The sequence below is a fragment of the Dama dama genome, chromosome 20 (genome assembly GCF_033118175.1).
Source record: "Dama dama isolate Ldn47 chromosome 20, ASM3311817v1, whole genome shotgun sequence".
Classification (NCBI taxonomy): Eukaryota; Metazoa; Chordata; class Mammalia; order Artiodactyla; family Cervidae; genus Dama; species Dama dama.
The window spans coordinates 17,737,769-17,753,589 of record NC_083700.1 but is presented as its reverse complement, the minus strand read 5'-3'; the positions used below and the strand labels follow the sequence as shown (position 1 = coordinate 17,753,589).

Sequence of the window (15,821 nt, the reverse complement as noted above, 5' to 3'; positions counted from 1 at the left end):
GGCTTGTTTGCCCCGTGGCATGTTGGATTTTCCAGGATCAGGGATCAAACTTGTGTCCCCTGTACTGGCAGGTGGATTCTTAACTACCGCCAGGGAAGTTCCTCTCTGGTGTTTCTTACTCAATTGAATGGTTACCTAAATGGGAAAATAATTTGAAAAAGAATAGATACATGTACATGTATAACTGAATCACTTTGTTGTACACCTGAAAACTAACACAACATTGTTAATCAACTATGCTCCAATATAAAATTCAAAGTTAAAAAAAATGAATGGTGGGCTTCCTTGGTGGTCCAGTGGTTAAGAATGCACCCTGCAATGCCAGGGACATCAGTTTGATCCCTGGTCCAGGAAGATCCCATATGCTGTGGAGCAACTAAGCCCGTGTGCCACAAGTACTGAGCCAGCATTCTGGAGCCCGTGAGCTGCAACTACTGAGTCCATGCACTGCAACCACTGAAGCCCGAGTGCCTAAAGCCTGTGCTTTGCAACAACAAAAAAGCCACTGCAATGAGAAGCTCGCACGTTGCAATGAAGAATAGCCCCTGCTGGCTGCAACTAGAGAGAAAGCCTGTGTGCAGCAACGAAGACCCACCACAGCCAAAAAATAAAATAAATAAATCTTTTTTAAAAAATGGTTATCAAATATTCACACCAGAAACCTAAAATTACTTCTAACCATTTTCTTCTTCACTTTTGGGGTTAATTTGTGGTAGATTGTTATATTGGGCTTCCCTGGTGGCTCAGTGGTAAAGAATCCGCCTCCAATGCAGGAGAAGTGGGTTTGATCCCTGGGTTGGGAAGATTCCCTAGAGGAAGGCATGGCAACCCACTCTAGTATTCTTGCCACGAGAATCCCATAGACAGAGGCATCTAGAGGGCTACAGTCCATGGGGTAGCAGAGTCGGACCTGACTGAAGCAACTGAGCATGCACTCAGATTGTTATATTAATGGCTTGCAGTGGTATCCATGCTCTTTAGTAGTCCTGGCCCACCAAGCCTCTGGTTTTGGCCAGGTGACTTGCTTTGGAGAACAGAACCTCAGCAAATGTGATACCATCAGAGGCTTGATGAGTGACTGTCCATGAGGGCTTTTTGCCCTCTTAGAATTTCATCTTGTGCCTCTTGCTCTCTTGCTAAGTAAGTCTCACTCGACTTATCTAGTTCATTCTATTTCTTCTTTCTGCCTTACCAGAGTAAATGTTACTTTCTCAGGGCAGCCTTCTTTGATCTAAACTAGGTTAGGTTCTTCTGTTATAAATGCACCCCACACTTTCACTTCAGAACATTTAACACAATTGTAATGTTTAAAGTCTGGTGTTCCCAACTGGACTGTAAGTCTATGAGGGCAGAGGCTGTGAGTGTCTCATTTATCATAAAACCTCCAAGCAGAGGGCCTTACATGTAGAAGTCACTCAATAAGCACTGGCTAACAACTGAATACTATTTCCAAAGTTTTAGGCAAATAATAGGCAACTAGTCCATTTAAAAATTAATTTAGTTTTGTGTTCTTGTGAGGAATGTTGGACTCTAGACCCTAACTTTGCAAACAAGGGAATTTACCTTTATGTTTTCTAAAAAATACAAAGATTGAAGATGAAAGGTGAGATAGGATAAATAAACTCTCATGCACAAGGAAATACTTAGTGTATAACCATTTAGTAGGTATACAAAAAGATTCATAAATGTTTACAATACCATGTAGCCGGGTCTGCCCACTGCCATCATCCTTTGCAACCATCTCCACTGAATTATAATTTTCAAAATGAGCTAGGGTTTCATTTAAGGATTTCCATTCTAGCATCAGTGAACTGAAATTATCAAACTTTCTCCTGTGTTGATCAAACACTGCCAGTTCTAGGACTGTATCTCTCAGGCTTGATACAGGAATCTATATGAAAATAAAAAGTAAGAAAAGAAAAAAACAATAGCTCAAGAGGTGGCAAGATATTCCTGAAGATCATGTTTTCTCCCAACATTTTTTGACAGTTTTCAAAGGTACAGATATGTTAAAAGAATGGTATAATGAATACCTATATATACTTCACCCCAATTCACCATTTGTTTTCTCTATCTCTCCCTCTACTTTTACACTCCCTGTGAGAGTGTATTTGTGTGGGTATGTGTCTTTTTTTTTTTTTGCCAAATGATGTAGGTATCATGGCACTTTACCCCTAACTATCTAGGCATGCATTTCTTAAGAATGAGTAGCAAAAACTATGTTATGTATTATGTATTATAATACATAACAATATTAACCTTAATTCAATGTTATATATTATACAGTCAATATTTCAATTTTCCCAAATGCCCCCCCAAATGTCTTTTATACCCGTTTAAAATTTTTTATGTAAATTTGATTTTGATATTCATATGCTCTTGGACAGGATGACCAGGGTGACTCAACATCATAAAAATTTCAGTTGTTCTGAGTTTATATATGAATTTAACATAATTCCAACAAAAATTTAAGGGAATCTATATCCACATAGACATAGATTTAAGGAAATTTATGTCCACAAAGCTGACAAAGAGGACGGAGAATAACACATTACAGAACTACTGCAGGAAAGTCACTAAACAAACAGCCACTGCAAACAACAATGAAAACCAGCATCACAAAACCTAATTAGTGGAAGAATCGGATTTCAAAGTTGCTACATCATGTTATTTTAAATGTTGAGTTTTCAATTAAAAATTATCACAAATGCAAAGAAACAAGAAAGTAGAATCCATACACAGGAAAAAAGAAAAAAGCAGTCAATAAAAACTGTCCCTGAGGATGCCCAGACATTGGACTTACTAGATGAAGGCTTTTAATCAACTGTTTTGTTCAAAGAACTAAAGAAGCCCATGTTTAAATAACTAAAGAAAAGCATAAATATGATGTACCATCATATATAAGATATTAGTAAAGAGATAGAAATTATCAAACAGAACCATAAAGGAATTCTAATTTGAAAATTATAATAATTGAAATGAAAATTTTACTAGATGAACTCAACAGCAGATAAGAATAGGCAGAAGAAAATATCAGAACACTTGAAGATCAGTTCAGTTCAGTTGCTCAGTCATGTCCAACTCTTTGTGACCCCATGGACTGCAGCACAACAGGCATCCCTGTCCATCGCCAACTCCCGGAGTTTACTCAAACTCAGGTCCAGTGAGTCGGTGATGCCATCAACCATCTCATCCTCTGTCATCCCCTTCTCCTCCTGCCTTCAATCTTTCCCAGCATCAGGGTCATTTCCAATGAGTCAGTTCTTCGCATCAGGTGGCCAAAGTATTTGAGTTTCAGCTTCAACATCAGTTCTTCCAATGAATATTCAGGACTGACTTCCTTTAGGATGGACTGGTTGGATCTCCTTGCAGTCCAAACAACTCTCAAGAGTCTTCTCCATTACTTCTTCGGCACTGAGCTTTCATTGTAGTCCAACTCTCACATCCATACATGACTACTGGAAAAACCATAGTTTTGACTAGGTGGACTTTTGTTGGTAAAGTAATGTCTCGGCTTTTTAATATGCTATCTAGCTTGGTCATAACTTTTCTTCCAAGGAGCAAGCATCTTTTAATTTCATGGCTGCAGTCACCATCTGCAGTGATTTTGGAGCCCAAAAAAATAAAGTCTCTCACTGCTTCCACTGCTTCCCCATCTATTTGCCATGAAGTGATGGGACCAGATGCCATGATCTTAGTTTTCTGAATGTTGAGTTTTAAGCCAACTTTTTCACTTTTCTCTCTCACTTTCATCAAGAGCCTCTTTAGTTCTTCTTTTCTTTTTGCCATAAGGGTAGTATCATCTGCATATCTGAAAGTTTAAAAAGTTTAGTTGCTCAGTCATGTCCAACTCTTTGTGACCCCATGGACTGTAGCATACCAGGCTCCTCTGTCCATGGGATTTTCCAGGCAAGAGTACTGGAGTGGGTTGCCATTTCCTCCTCCAGAGGATCTTCCTGATCCAGGGATCAAACCCTGGTCTCCTACATTGTAGGCAGACGCTTTAACCATCTGAGCCACCAGGGAAATCCTCTGCATATCTGAGGTTACTGATATTTTTCCCGGGAATCTTGATTCCAGTTTGTGTTTCATCCAGCCCAGCGTTTCTCACAATGTACTCTTCATATAAGTTAAATAAGCAGGATAACAATATACAGCCTTGACATACTCCCTTCCCTATCTGGAACCAGTCTGTTGTTCCATGTCCAGTTCTAACTGTTGTTTCCTGATCTGCATGTAGGTTTCTCAAGAGGCAGGTCAGGTGGTCTGGTATTCCCATCTCTTTAAGAATTTTCCAGAGTTTGTTGTGGTCACACAGTGAAAGGCTTTGGCATAGTCAATAAAGCAGAAGTAGATGTTTTTCTGGAACTCTCGTGCTTTTTCGATGATCCAACAAATGTTGGCAATTTATCTCTGGTTCCTCTGCCTTTTCTAAATCCAGCTTGAACATCTGGAAGTTCATGGTTCACGTCCTGTTGAAGCCTGGCTTGGAGAATTTTGAGCATTACTTTACTAGTATGTGAGACGAGTGCAATTGTGCAATAGTTTGAGCATTCTTTGGGATTGCCTTTCTTTGGGATTGGAATGAAAACTGACCTTTTCTAGTCCTGTGGCCACTGCTGAGTTTTCCAAATTTGCTGGCATATTGAGTGCAGCACTTTCACAGCATCATCTTTTAGGATTTGAAATAGCTCAACTGGAATTCCATCACCTGCACTAGCTTTGTTCATAGTGATGCTTCCTAAAGCCCACTTGACTTCACATTCCAGGATGTTTTGCTCTAGGTTGATGATCATACCATCATGATTATCTGGGTTATGAAGATATTTTTTGTATAGTTCTTCTGTGTATTCTTGCCACCTCTTCTTAATATCTTCAGCTTCTGTTAGGTCTATGCCATTTCTGTCCTTTATTGTGGCCATCTTTGCAGGAAATGTTCCCTTGGTATCTCTAATTTTCTTGAAGAGATCTCTAGTCTTTCCCATTCTGTTGTTTTCCTCTATTTCTTTGCATTGATCACTGAGGAAGGCTTTCTTATCTCTCCTTGCTATTCTTTGGAACTCTGCATTCAAATAGGTATATCTTTCCTTTTCTCCTTTGCTTTTGGCTTTTCTTCTATTCACAGCTATTTGTAAGGCCTCCTCAGACAACCATTGTGCCTTTTTGCATTTCTTTTTCTTGGGGATGGTCTTGATCCCTGCCTCCTGTACAATTTCATGGACCTCCATCCGTAGTTCTTCAGGTACTCTATCAGATCTAATCCCTTCAATCTGTTTGTCACTTCCACTGCATAATCATAAGGGAGTTGATTTAGGTCATACCTGAATGGTCTAGTGGTTTTCCCTACTTTCTTCAAGTTAAGTCTGAATTTGGCAATAAGGAGTTCATGGTGCTACAATCAGCTCCAGGTCTTGTTTTTGCTGACTGTATAGAACTTCTCCATCTTTGGCTGCAAAGAATATAATCAATCGGATTAGGTATTGACCATCTGGTGATGTATGTGTGTAGTGTTCTCTTATGTTGTGGGAAGAGAGTGTTTGCTATGACCAGTGGGTTCTCTTGGCAAAACTCTATTAGCCTTTGCCCTGCTTCGTTCTGTGCTCCAAGGCCAAATTTGCCTGTTACTCCAGGTATTTCTTGACTTCTTACTTTTGCATTCCAGTCCCCTATAATGAAAAGGACATTTTTTTTAACTAGGCTGATGAAAAGAAAAAAGAATGAAGAAAACAGAAGCATCAGAGACCCATGGAAAACCATCAAGAGTGTGAAATATGCAAAATGGAAGTCTTAGAAGAAGAGAGAGGGGGAAAAAGGAAGGAGGAATATTTGAAGAAATAATGGCTAAGGACTTCCCAAATTTGATGTAAAACACCTACTCTAAACACCTAAGAATCTCAAAGAACCCTGAATATAAATCAAAGAAATTTGCATTTAGACATGTTGTAATCAGACCATCCAAGGTCAAAGAGAAAGACAGAATTATTAAACAGAGGAAGGAACTTATCATTTATAAGGGATCCTCCATGAGATTAACAGCTAATTTCTCATCAGAAATCACAGAAACCAGTGATGAAAGAATCTAATCAGCCAATCAAGAATTCTATATTGAGGACAATAATCCTTCAAAATGAAGGAGAAATTAAGACATTCTTGCATGTGTGCTCACGCTTTAGTCATGTCCAACTCTTTGTGACCCCAGGGACTGGGGCCTACCAGGCTCCTCTTTGAAAGGGGTTCTCCAGAGAAGAATACTGGAGTGGCTTGCCATCTCCTTCTCCAGGGGATCTTTCCAACTCCTTGATCAAACCCACATCTCCTGCATTGCAGGCAGATTCTTTTTTGAAAAAATAATTGTATTTATTTATTTATTTAGGCTGTTCTGGGTCTTTGTTGCTGTGCAGGCTTTTCTCTCGTTGTGGCAAGTAGGAATACTCTCTAGTTGTGGTGCCGGGGTTTCTCATTGCAGTGGCTTCTCTTGTTGCTGAGCATGGGACCCACCTTCAGTTGTTGTAGCTACTAAGTTCTAGAGCACAGGATTAATAGTTGAGGAGCACGGGCTTAGCTGCTCCATGGCACGTGGGATCTTCCCAGATCAGGGATCAAACCTGTGTTTCCTGCATTGGTAGGCTGTTTCTTTACTACTGGGCCACCAGGGAAGCCCAAGATCTAACAAAAATAGAGGGAATTTGTTGATAGTAGACCTGCCCTACAAGAAATACTAAAATGAGTCCTTCTGGATAAAATGAAAGGTCACTAGACAGTAACTTGAATCCCCGTGAAGAAATAAGAGTTTAGTAACAATAACTACATAGGTAAATATATAGAACAGTATAAATATACTTTTGCTTGTAATTATTTTTCTATCTTATTTAAAACACAAATGCATAAAGCAATAATTATAACTGAAAAAATAAAAAAAAATAAAATAAATAAAAACAAAGTGGTCCTTGAAAAACCTAAAAAAAAAAAAAAAGATATATGATAATAACAGCTCAAAGAAGGGGAAAGGAAATAGGGCTTTAAAGAAATAATAGGTTTCAACCATTATTGAATTAAGTTGATATTATTCCAAACTAGTTTGTTAAAAGTTAACGTGTTAATTGTAATCCCTAGGGCAATAACTAACAAAATAACTTAAAATAATATAGTAAAAGAAAGGATAAGAGGATTAAAATGATACACTACAAAATATCTACTTAACACAAAAAAGGAAGAAATGGAAGAATAGAAAAACAAAAAAAGCATAAGATAAATGGTAACACAGTAGCTATAAATCCAACCTTATTGTAACTATGCTAATTGTAAATAGATTACACACTGATCAGAATCCCCTGCACTGGGATCTTGGAGTCTTAGCTACTGGACCATCAGGGAAGTCCAAGTGCTTTTTAAAAAAGTGAATAATTTATAAAGTTCAAATAATAGTATTTAATGTTGAATTTGGTTCTGAAAAAAAAAAAAAGAGTTCCTAACCTGCAACATCTCATGTTCTTTTACAATGAAAAGGCAGTGTAGCAAAAAAAGTTAATAATGTGCTTTGAAATTAGACATAAGATGCTACTTTCTAGCTTTAGGACCTTGGGGAAATTACTCAACTTTTAGGATCCTTAGTTTCTTCAACTGTAAAATGGGAATAATCAATGGATTGTTCTGTTCTGCAAAATCTCAGAGATGACTTATTTTCTCCTATGCTTGAAATCATAGTTAACCTCATTTAGTGTATAGTTTGGGCTTCCCTGGTGGCTCAGACAGTAGAGAATCTGCCCACAATGCGGGAGGCTTGGGTTCAATCCCTGAGTCGGAAAGATCCCCTGGAGAAGGAAATGGCAACCCACTCTAGTAATCTTGCCTGGAGAATTCCATGGACAGAGATGCCTGGTAGGCTACAGTCCATGGGATCACAGAGTCAGATATTACTGTGGGACTAACACTCACTTTCACTTTCTAATGTTCTAGTTTCTAGGTTAGATAACTCATTTATTCCTCAATCCCTCAATCCCATAGCTTTTAGCTATGTTATTGGTTATCACTATTTTTCATATCACTTTGGAGTAGAGGTGAATTCTATATGTTACTGATAATGCTAATAAAAGGTTTAGTAGGGAAGGATACTAGCAAAACAATTTGGTAGTTCTTTAGAGTTCTCAATTGTCTGTCGTCATAAGGTGCCGCTAGTGGTAAAGAACCTGACTGCCCATACAGGAGACATAAGAGATGGGGGTTCCATCTCTGGGTTGGGAAGATCCCCTGGAGGAGGGCATGGCAACTCACCCCAGTATTCTTGCCTGGAGAATCCCATGGACAGAAGTGCCTGGCAGGCTACAGTCCATAGGATCACAAAGAGTCAAACAAGACCGAGGTGACTTAGTTCGCAAGCATGCACCTAAGTACAATAAGCAAAGTCACTAAGTGTCACTGTTGCCAAGTCGCTTCAGTCGTGTCCGACTCTGTGCGACCCCATAGACAGAAGCCCACCAGGCTCCCTCATCCCTGGGGTTCTCCAGGCAAGAACACTGGAGTGGGTTGCTATTTCCTTCTCCAATGCATGAAAGTGAAAAGTGAAAGTGAAGTCGCTCAGTCCTCTCTGACTCTAGCGACCCCTTGGTTTCTCCGTCCACGGGATTTTCCAAGCAAGAGTACAGGAGTGGGGTGCCATTGCCTTCAAAGTGTCACTAAGTATAGCCAACTATAACCACTTCTCAGACACTATCAGAGATTGTATAACAAAAGAGTTTCCTTAAATTCAGTAAGACAAAAGCTGTATTTCCGACCATTTATCTCAAAGCATGGGAGACAAAGGGCGAGTTAGTTGAAGACACCATACTTACCAGTTGTTTGTTGTGCTGTGGCAGAGGACATGGCTGGGCACCAGCTGGCACCTTATATACTGGAGTTACAGACATGCTGGCAGGGTGGGCACATATGAAGCGTACCTGCACAACCTCTACAGCTGGACTAGGGTTCAGGACACCTGGGTGATTTCCAATTTGAAATGTCAGGATCTTAAGAAAACACAAGGGCAAGAGGTAATTGCAGGTAGACACTTGATATCACAGAAACAAAGGGAACATGAAAAAAAATCTAACTGACCAATTACTTCACTCTTTTCCTTCAGCAAACCTTTGTTACCAGTTGGTAAAAATTAACTTGTGTTTCAACTCATTTCTGATGTAAATACTAATGAATAACAGGATGTAAAAACAAAAAGTTAGAGAGCTTCAAAAGGGGGTAACTAGGCTTGAAATCACTAGTGGCTAGTCATATTATACAGTAGAGTTCACTAGAGATATTAAAATGAACCTCATTTGAATATAACACAGTTCTTATTAAGTTAAAATCATATATGGATTCCTTGAGGATTGGTTAGCTGGGCTATGCTTCATAGTCATACATTACATTCTCAATCATGGTCAATCTGAAAACCTTTGTTATTGGCCTTGGTAGAATTAAGGTGTAGCTATGGTTAAAGCCATCATTACCTCTAAAAATAATAAAAACTAATTCAACCAATAAAGTGAAATATATTAATTACTCATATCAGCAAAGATCCAACTGGTTCTTCAAAATTGATAAACATAGATGACACTTAAAATTTCCCTTCCTCACATTCTTTGGAGATGAAAAACTATATATCTTCTAGTCTATACAACAAGGAGTTGAATTACAGTGATAAAATGATTGAAATAAACTCCCTGCTACAAAAAGATCTTGAACTATTTGGTTAGTGAACTGTTAGAATTCTCAAATGAGCAAACTAAAACCTTTGGGTACAGTTAAAGGATAGTAAGGTTTAAAAGATGACTGGATGGCATCACCGACTCGACGGACGTAAGTTTGAGTAAACTCCGGGAGTTGGTGATGGACAGGGAGGCCTGGCGTGCTGCGATTCATGGGGTTGCAAAGAGTTGGACATGACTGAGCGATTGAACTGAACTGAACTGAAGGTTTAAAAAAACAAATCTTAGTCAATAATTAGAATTTTCCTATCTAATCCATAAACTAAATTCATTAGCATCTGAAAACAGATGGCTAGAGGGACTTAGCGTATTGTTGCTAAAAGAAACGTTAAAAAAGATAATTTTCCTACTTGTTCCCCTAAATCCAGGCACAGGACCCGATAGATGTACTGATTCTGTTTTCTTTTAGCTGGCAGTCGGACTTGTGTTATTCTAATTTTCTCTGTCTTCTCCATGCTCAGCTCCAGAAAGAACCGTGAGGGCTCCAGGACCCACGGCTGAGGGCCCCCTTCAAATATCATCTCCTTTACAGAGTGCCATGTCACCAACGCCACTTCCACAGGGTTCAGAGCCTGACGACAGTTAAAGAAATTAATCCTTAACTGGTTAGAGAATTCAACAGTTTTCTAAACTGAAAAACTGGTTATCATGTAAAAGATAGTAGACTTAATTCCCAAATTAGGAGACACGTGTGTCATGCCTCTTGTTTGGAATGGTTCTCAATCTCTGTTCTAATTTGGATCCCACCCATCATTCAACCAAATTCATGTGTCACCCTATCCATTAATTTGTCTAATGATTCCAACCACAACTACTTAAAACTACTTCTGTATCCTCTAAGCTCTTATAGTAGTTATCACTACCATTCATCTGTATACTTATTTATTCTCTTATGCTATTTAAATGTGTCAAATCTTCATAAATATACATCTGATAATTCTTCCTAACTCTCTAGTTACATGAACTTCTTAAGAGAAGATTATCTTATACCTCAAGTTTTTAAAAGAATCTCTCTTCCTCAGTGGAATTTAGTATGATGTTGTATACATAAAAGGCATTTGAATAAACAATTGCATAAACATTTTCTTTTTTCTCTTTTTAAAACTTGAAGTATAGTTGGCATATAACATTATACTTGTTTCAGGTGTGCAACATAATGATTTGATATTTGTATACACTGTAAAATAATCACAATGTCTAGGTACCATCTGTCATATTGTATAAGAATTTTATTTATTTATTGTTTTGGGCTTCAGTGTGCAGGCTTCTCATTGCAGTGGCTTCTCTTGCTGCGGAGCATGGGCTCTAGGTGCACAGGCTTCAGTAGTTGCAACACACAGGCTTAACTGCATATGGGATCTTCCCAGTCTAGGGATTGAACTCATGTTCCCTGCATTGGCAGGTGCATTCTCAACCCACTGGACCACCAGAGAAGTCCCTGTATAAGAATTTTAAGTGGATATTTTACTAAAGTATCAAAGAATTCCTACCATAAAAATCTGAATGTAATATATCTATACAGTTCATCTGTTTCTCAAAGAACTCTCACTTTCAGGTAGTCAAGATAGGTATTATTCACTCCAGTATACAGAGGAATTGTATTCTACTTATAGATGAGGAAACTGGTTTTAGGGGAATGGAGTATTCTCAAAGTGTAGGTTAGTTTCGTATGACACACAGTGTCTATAACACTGACTAAGTTGCAAAATGAAATATATAGTTGAAGCAATCATTTAAAAAATGTAAGCAAACCATGTTTTAGTACTTCTTCTCTGAACTAGTCAATCATATATATATGATTTATATATACTGATTATTCACATATTCATATATACTGAATACTATTAACATTAAAATTCCTCTAATGGCAATATTCTCTTGAAAATGTACACATAATTCAATTCAATAAGTATTCATTGATGGCCTACTGGTGATATAGTAATATCAACAGAAAGCCAAAATAAAGCCCTGCCTCACAGTGAAGCTAATAGTCTGGAAAAGACAGATCAGAAGTAGGTAAAGAGTATAATAAGTGTTACAAAAAGGCACAGAAGAGAGTGCCAAACAAACCTCAAATAGAAGAAATTAAACTAGTCAGAGGCTTCATGGAAAGTTTCCCTGAGAAAGCAAAACTGGAGTTATTCCTTGTTCCTAGATGTATATAGTCTAAAACTAATCAGATCAACTGAATTGGACTGATACGTAAGGACAAACTGAGAACTATATCATGTACTAAAACATAATATTGATAACAAAAGTAAAACATACATATATTTTTCAGCAGCTAAAAAAAAAGATATACGACCAAAGCACTAGGTAGAAATAGAAAATCATCTTACTTCTTTTAAGGAGAGTTTTCATTTAGGGGAGATCTGATTTGTGAGACATTCAGTAAATATAAAATTAGAGTAAGGATAATGATAAAACTAAGACAAAATCTTACAAAATGACAATGAGCTGCAGCTAAGCACTCTCACTTAATTAGGCAAGAAGGATAATTCAACCACTAAGAGGATGAATGAGATATGCTCAGACTGTATGTTTAATACAGACTGGGGAATTCCCTGGTGGTCCAGTGGTTAAGAATCTACCTGCCAGTGCAGAGGACACGGGTTCAATCCCTGGTCCAGGAAGATCCCATGTGCTATGGGGCAACTAAGGCCATGTGCCACAACTACTGAGTTCATGTGCAGCAACCACTGAATCCCGAGGGCCTAAAGCCTGTGCTCTACAACAAGAGAAGCCATCCAATGAGAAGCCTGCGTACTGCAACAAACAGTAGCCCTGAGAAAGCTTGCATGGAACAACAAAGACCCAGTACAGCCAAAAATAAATAAATAAATAGGCTGTACAATGTACAAAGAGGCCAACTCAAAAATGCAAATTTTAATGAACAAGTTACCTTTTTCAAATTAACAACTTATCTTGCTTCTTTCACCAAGGTTAACATTTCCTCTATGGATGCCTCCTCATTGCAAAAGGCATTGAGTCAGGTTTGTCAGTATGTATCAGCAAGAACTTATAGACATCAATTTTAGTTCCTGAAGGATTCAAATATGTAGAAAGAATGCCAGGCTCTATCTACTTTTATTTTGAACTGCCACCTGTCATAATCTCCCAATTTTAATGGCCAGTCTTTGTGGTCCAAAATAATGACTGTTGTGCTGAGAATTCATAGGTATAAAGGGTAAAAAGATAATTGATTTCTCTCCCTGGTATGGAAGGCTTTCTTTCAGAGTTCTTCAAAAGAAAGTATACTAATCAGTTCTTCAGTTGCTAAGTCGTGTGTGACTCTTTGCGACCCCATGGACTGCAGTACACCAGGCTTCCGTGTTTTTCACCAGCTCCTGGAGCTTACTCAAACTCATGTCTATCGAGTCAGTGATGACATTCAACTATCTAATCCTCTGTCGTCCCCTTCTCCTCCTGCCTTCAATCTTTCCCAGCATCAGGGTCTTTTCCAATGAGTCAGTTCTTCGCATCAGGTAGCCAAAGTATTGGAGTTTCAGCTTCAGCATCAGTCCTTTCATTGAATATTCAGGACTGATTTCCTTTAGGATTGACTGGTTTGATCTCCTTGCAGTCCAAAGGACTCTGAAGAGTTTTCTCCAACATCAAAGTTCAAAAAATAGAGTATACTAATATTCTATATCTTATGCAGGGTAGTGTTACAAAGATACATACATATGTGAAAATTCAAATAGTACCTTAAGATTACTGTACTTTACTATAAGTTTTTTATACCTCAGTAAAAAAAGAGGAAAGAAAAGGGAATATCTAAAATTTGCTGATACAACTTTTAAATATTTCTGTGGCAGAAACATAAGAGCATAACCTTTGCGATACTAAAATTTGATGAGGGTGCTGTAGATCTAGAAGCAAGAGAGTGTTAAGTAAGGAAGAACACAATTATCACTGATTTTTAATAGAGATCACAGATAGCTAGGAAGTCCCCAAGTGAACAGAGTAGGGTCCATGAGAAGATATGCCAATTCCTTAGAGTGAACTAGCTCACCTTGAGGGGTTCATAAGCAGCAAATGTGGCACTGCTATCCAAGTACTCTTCAAAATCAGTCACACTAACAGTTACCAAAGTATGGCCAAGAGATTTGGCTGCTATCTGTGCACTAGAACAGTGTGTTGGTCCTGGTCTTTGAATACCTGCAAATCAAAAAACGACTTCAGTAGGGTAATAAGCAACCAATCTTCAAGGAAATCAGTCTATAGAAATATAAGAATTTTAATATATCAAAAAATTCTTAATCTCATACACTATTATACACCAATTATTTATATTAAGTTGATATATAAAAGTATGTTCTTTCTATTAACAGATATATATCATGTAAGACACAATTCTATGTAAGGTAAGGATACAAATATGAACAAGAATCCTGACCCCAACGCACATATAGTTTAAAAGGGGAGTGAACATTTAAATAAACTAAACTATTAGTAGAAAATGATAAGTATTACAAAAGTTTAGAAAACAGAATAATTATTTTTAGCTGGAAAGATCAAGGAAGGTTTATATATGTGCGTGCATGCTCAGTCTCTCCATCATGTCTGACTCTCTGCAACCCCATGGCTTCTCTTTCCATAGGATTCTCCAGGCAAGAATACTGGAGTGGGTTGCTATTTCCTCCTCCAGGGGATCTTCCCAACCCAGGGACTGAACTCACGTCTCCTGTGTCTCCTGCATTGGCAGGTGGATTCTTTACCACTGAGCCACCTGGGAAGCCCCCTTAGATATGTAGAAGAGGGTATCTTAAGCTGATAAATAAATGAACAAAGATAGAAATATAAATGAGATACAAATGCGTATATGAAAGAAATAACATGGGAAATTTTAAGTATAGTTAGTTTAGCTAGAGCTTTATATGAGGCCAAAGCTTCATATAAAGTTCCAAATGAAGTTCCAAAAAGTAGGCTGGGTTATATTGTAGAGGGCCTTGAATACTAAACTAAAAGGATTTTGGCTGTTGTCCAGGGGCAATGAAAAACTTCTCAAAATTTTTGAGCAGGAAAATTAATATTGAAATTGAGTTTCATGAAGATCTATCTTGTAGCCATGATTATCAAAGGCAAGAAGAATTAGAGGAGGATATTGTTACAGTCTCAGTGAGAGATAATGAAGGCCTAAAAATGGGGAGCCTAAGAACTGAGGTGAGCTGAGAGATATTATACAGCATAATTAGCAAGGGTAAAAGAGAAGTCCAAGTTGATATCAACCTTATGGATGTATAGGGCTTCCCTCATACCCTTGTAGCTCAGTCAGTAAAGAATCTGCCTGCAATGCAGGAGACCTGGCTTCGATTTCTGGGTCAAGAAGATCCCCTAGAGAAGGAAATGGCAACCTACTCCAGGATTCTTGCCTGGGGAATCCCATGGACAGAGGAGCCTGGCAGGCTACAGTCTATGGGGTCGCAGGAGTCGGACATGATGTATTGTGAAAATTAAATGAGTTATATGTGAAAAGTATTCATAAAAGAGCCTGGCAAATAGTAAATGCCAAATAAATGTTAGATGCTACTACTGTCATTATTACTGAAAAAACGATGGTGATCAGGATCAAGTATGAAGTTCCATAACAGTAAATGATACTGATCTTTATGAATAGCTTATTCATATTCTTTTCTTATTAAAAAGATATTTTCTCTTTTAGAATAAATTTTATATATATATATATATATATATATTAAACGGCACTAAATTCCTCTTAGAAAGAGGTATAGTACATAATTAAAGAAAGAAAGAAGAAAAGAGCTTGAAGCTGGAAAGAGAAGGCCTTGATATGACTAAAAACTGATATTGTCTGGCCACAATGAACTCTGGACATTTTATTCTATTTCTGTGCCTTTGTTTCTAACATCACATTATAATACCTAAGGCAGTTGACAGAATAAATAAAAGTATTATAAAGAAAGGTAATATGTGAATTTAACTTTTAAATTTTTTGGCTGCACCTTGCAGTTTGTGGGATCTTAGTTCCCCAACCAGGGACTGAAACCAGGCCCTTGGCAGTGAAAGCCCAGAGTCCAAATCACTAGACCTCTATGGAATCCCCAATATGTTAATTTAGAC

At 37.9% G+C, this 15,821-nt stretch overlaps 1 protein-coding gene across 1 annotated transcript in view; it reads right to left on the bottom strand.

Annotated features, from left to right (window-relative positions):
- Positions 1-15,821, bottom strand: part of NUP210L (nucleoporin 210 like) — a 95,689-nt gene that overhangs the window by 32,340 nt on the left and 47,528 nt on the right. Inside the window, exons 14-17 of the mRNA XM_061168415.1 lie at positions 13,753-13,898; positions 10,088-10,309; positions 8,829-9,002; positions 1,699-1,891 (exon numbers count right to left, since the gene is read on the bottom strand). Coding sequence (XP_061024398.1) covers positions 1,699-1,891; positions 8,829-9,002; positions 10,088-10,309; positions 13,753-13,898 — 735 coding nt within the window. The remainder of the gene's footprint in view (positions 1-1,698; positions 1,892-8,828; positions 9,003-10,087; positions 10,310-13,752; positions 13,899-15,821) is intronic.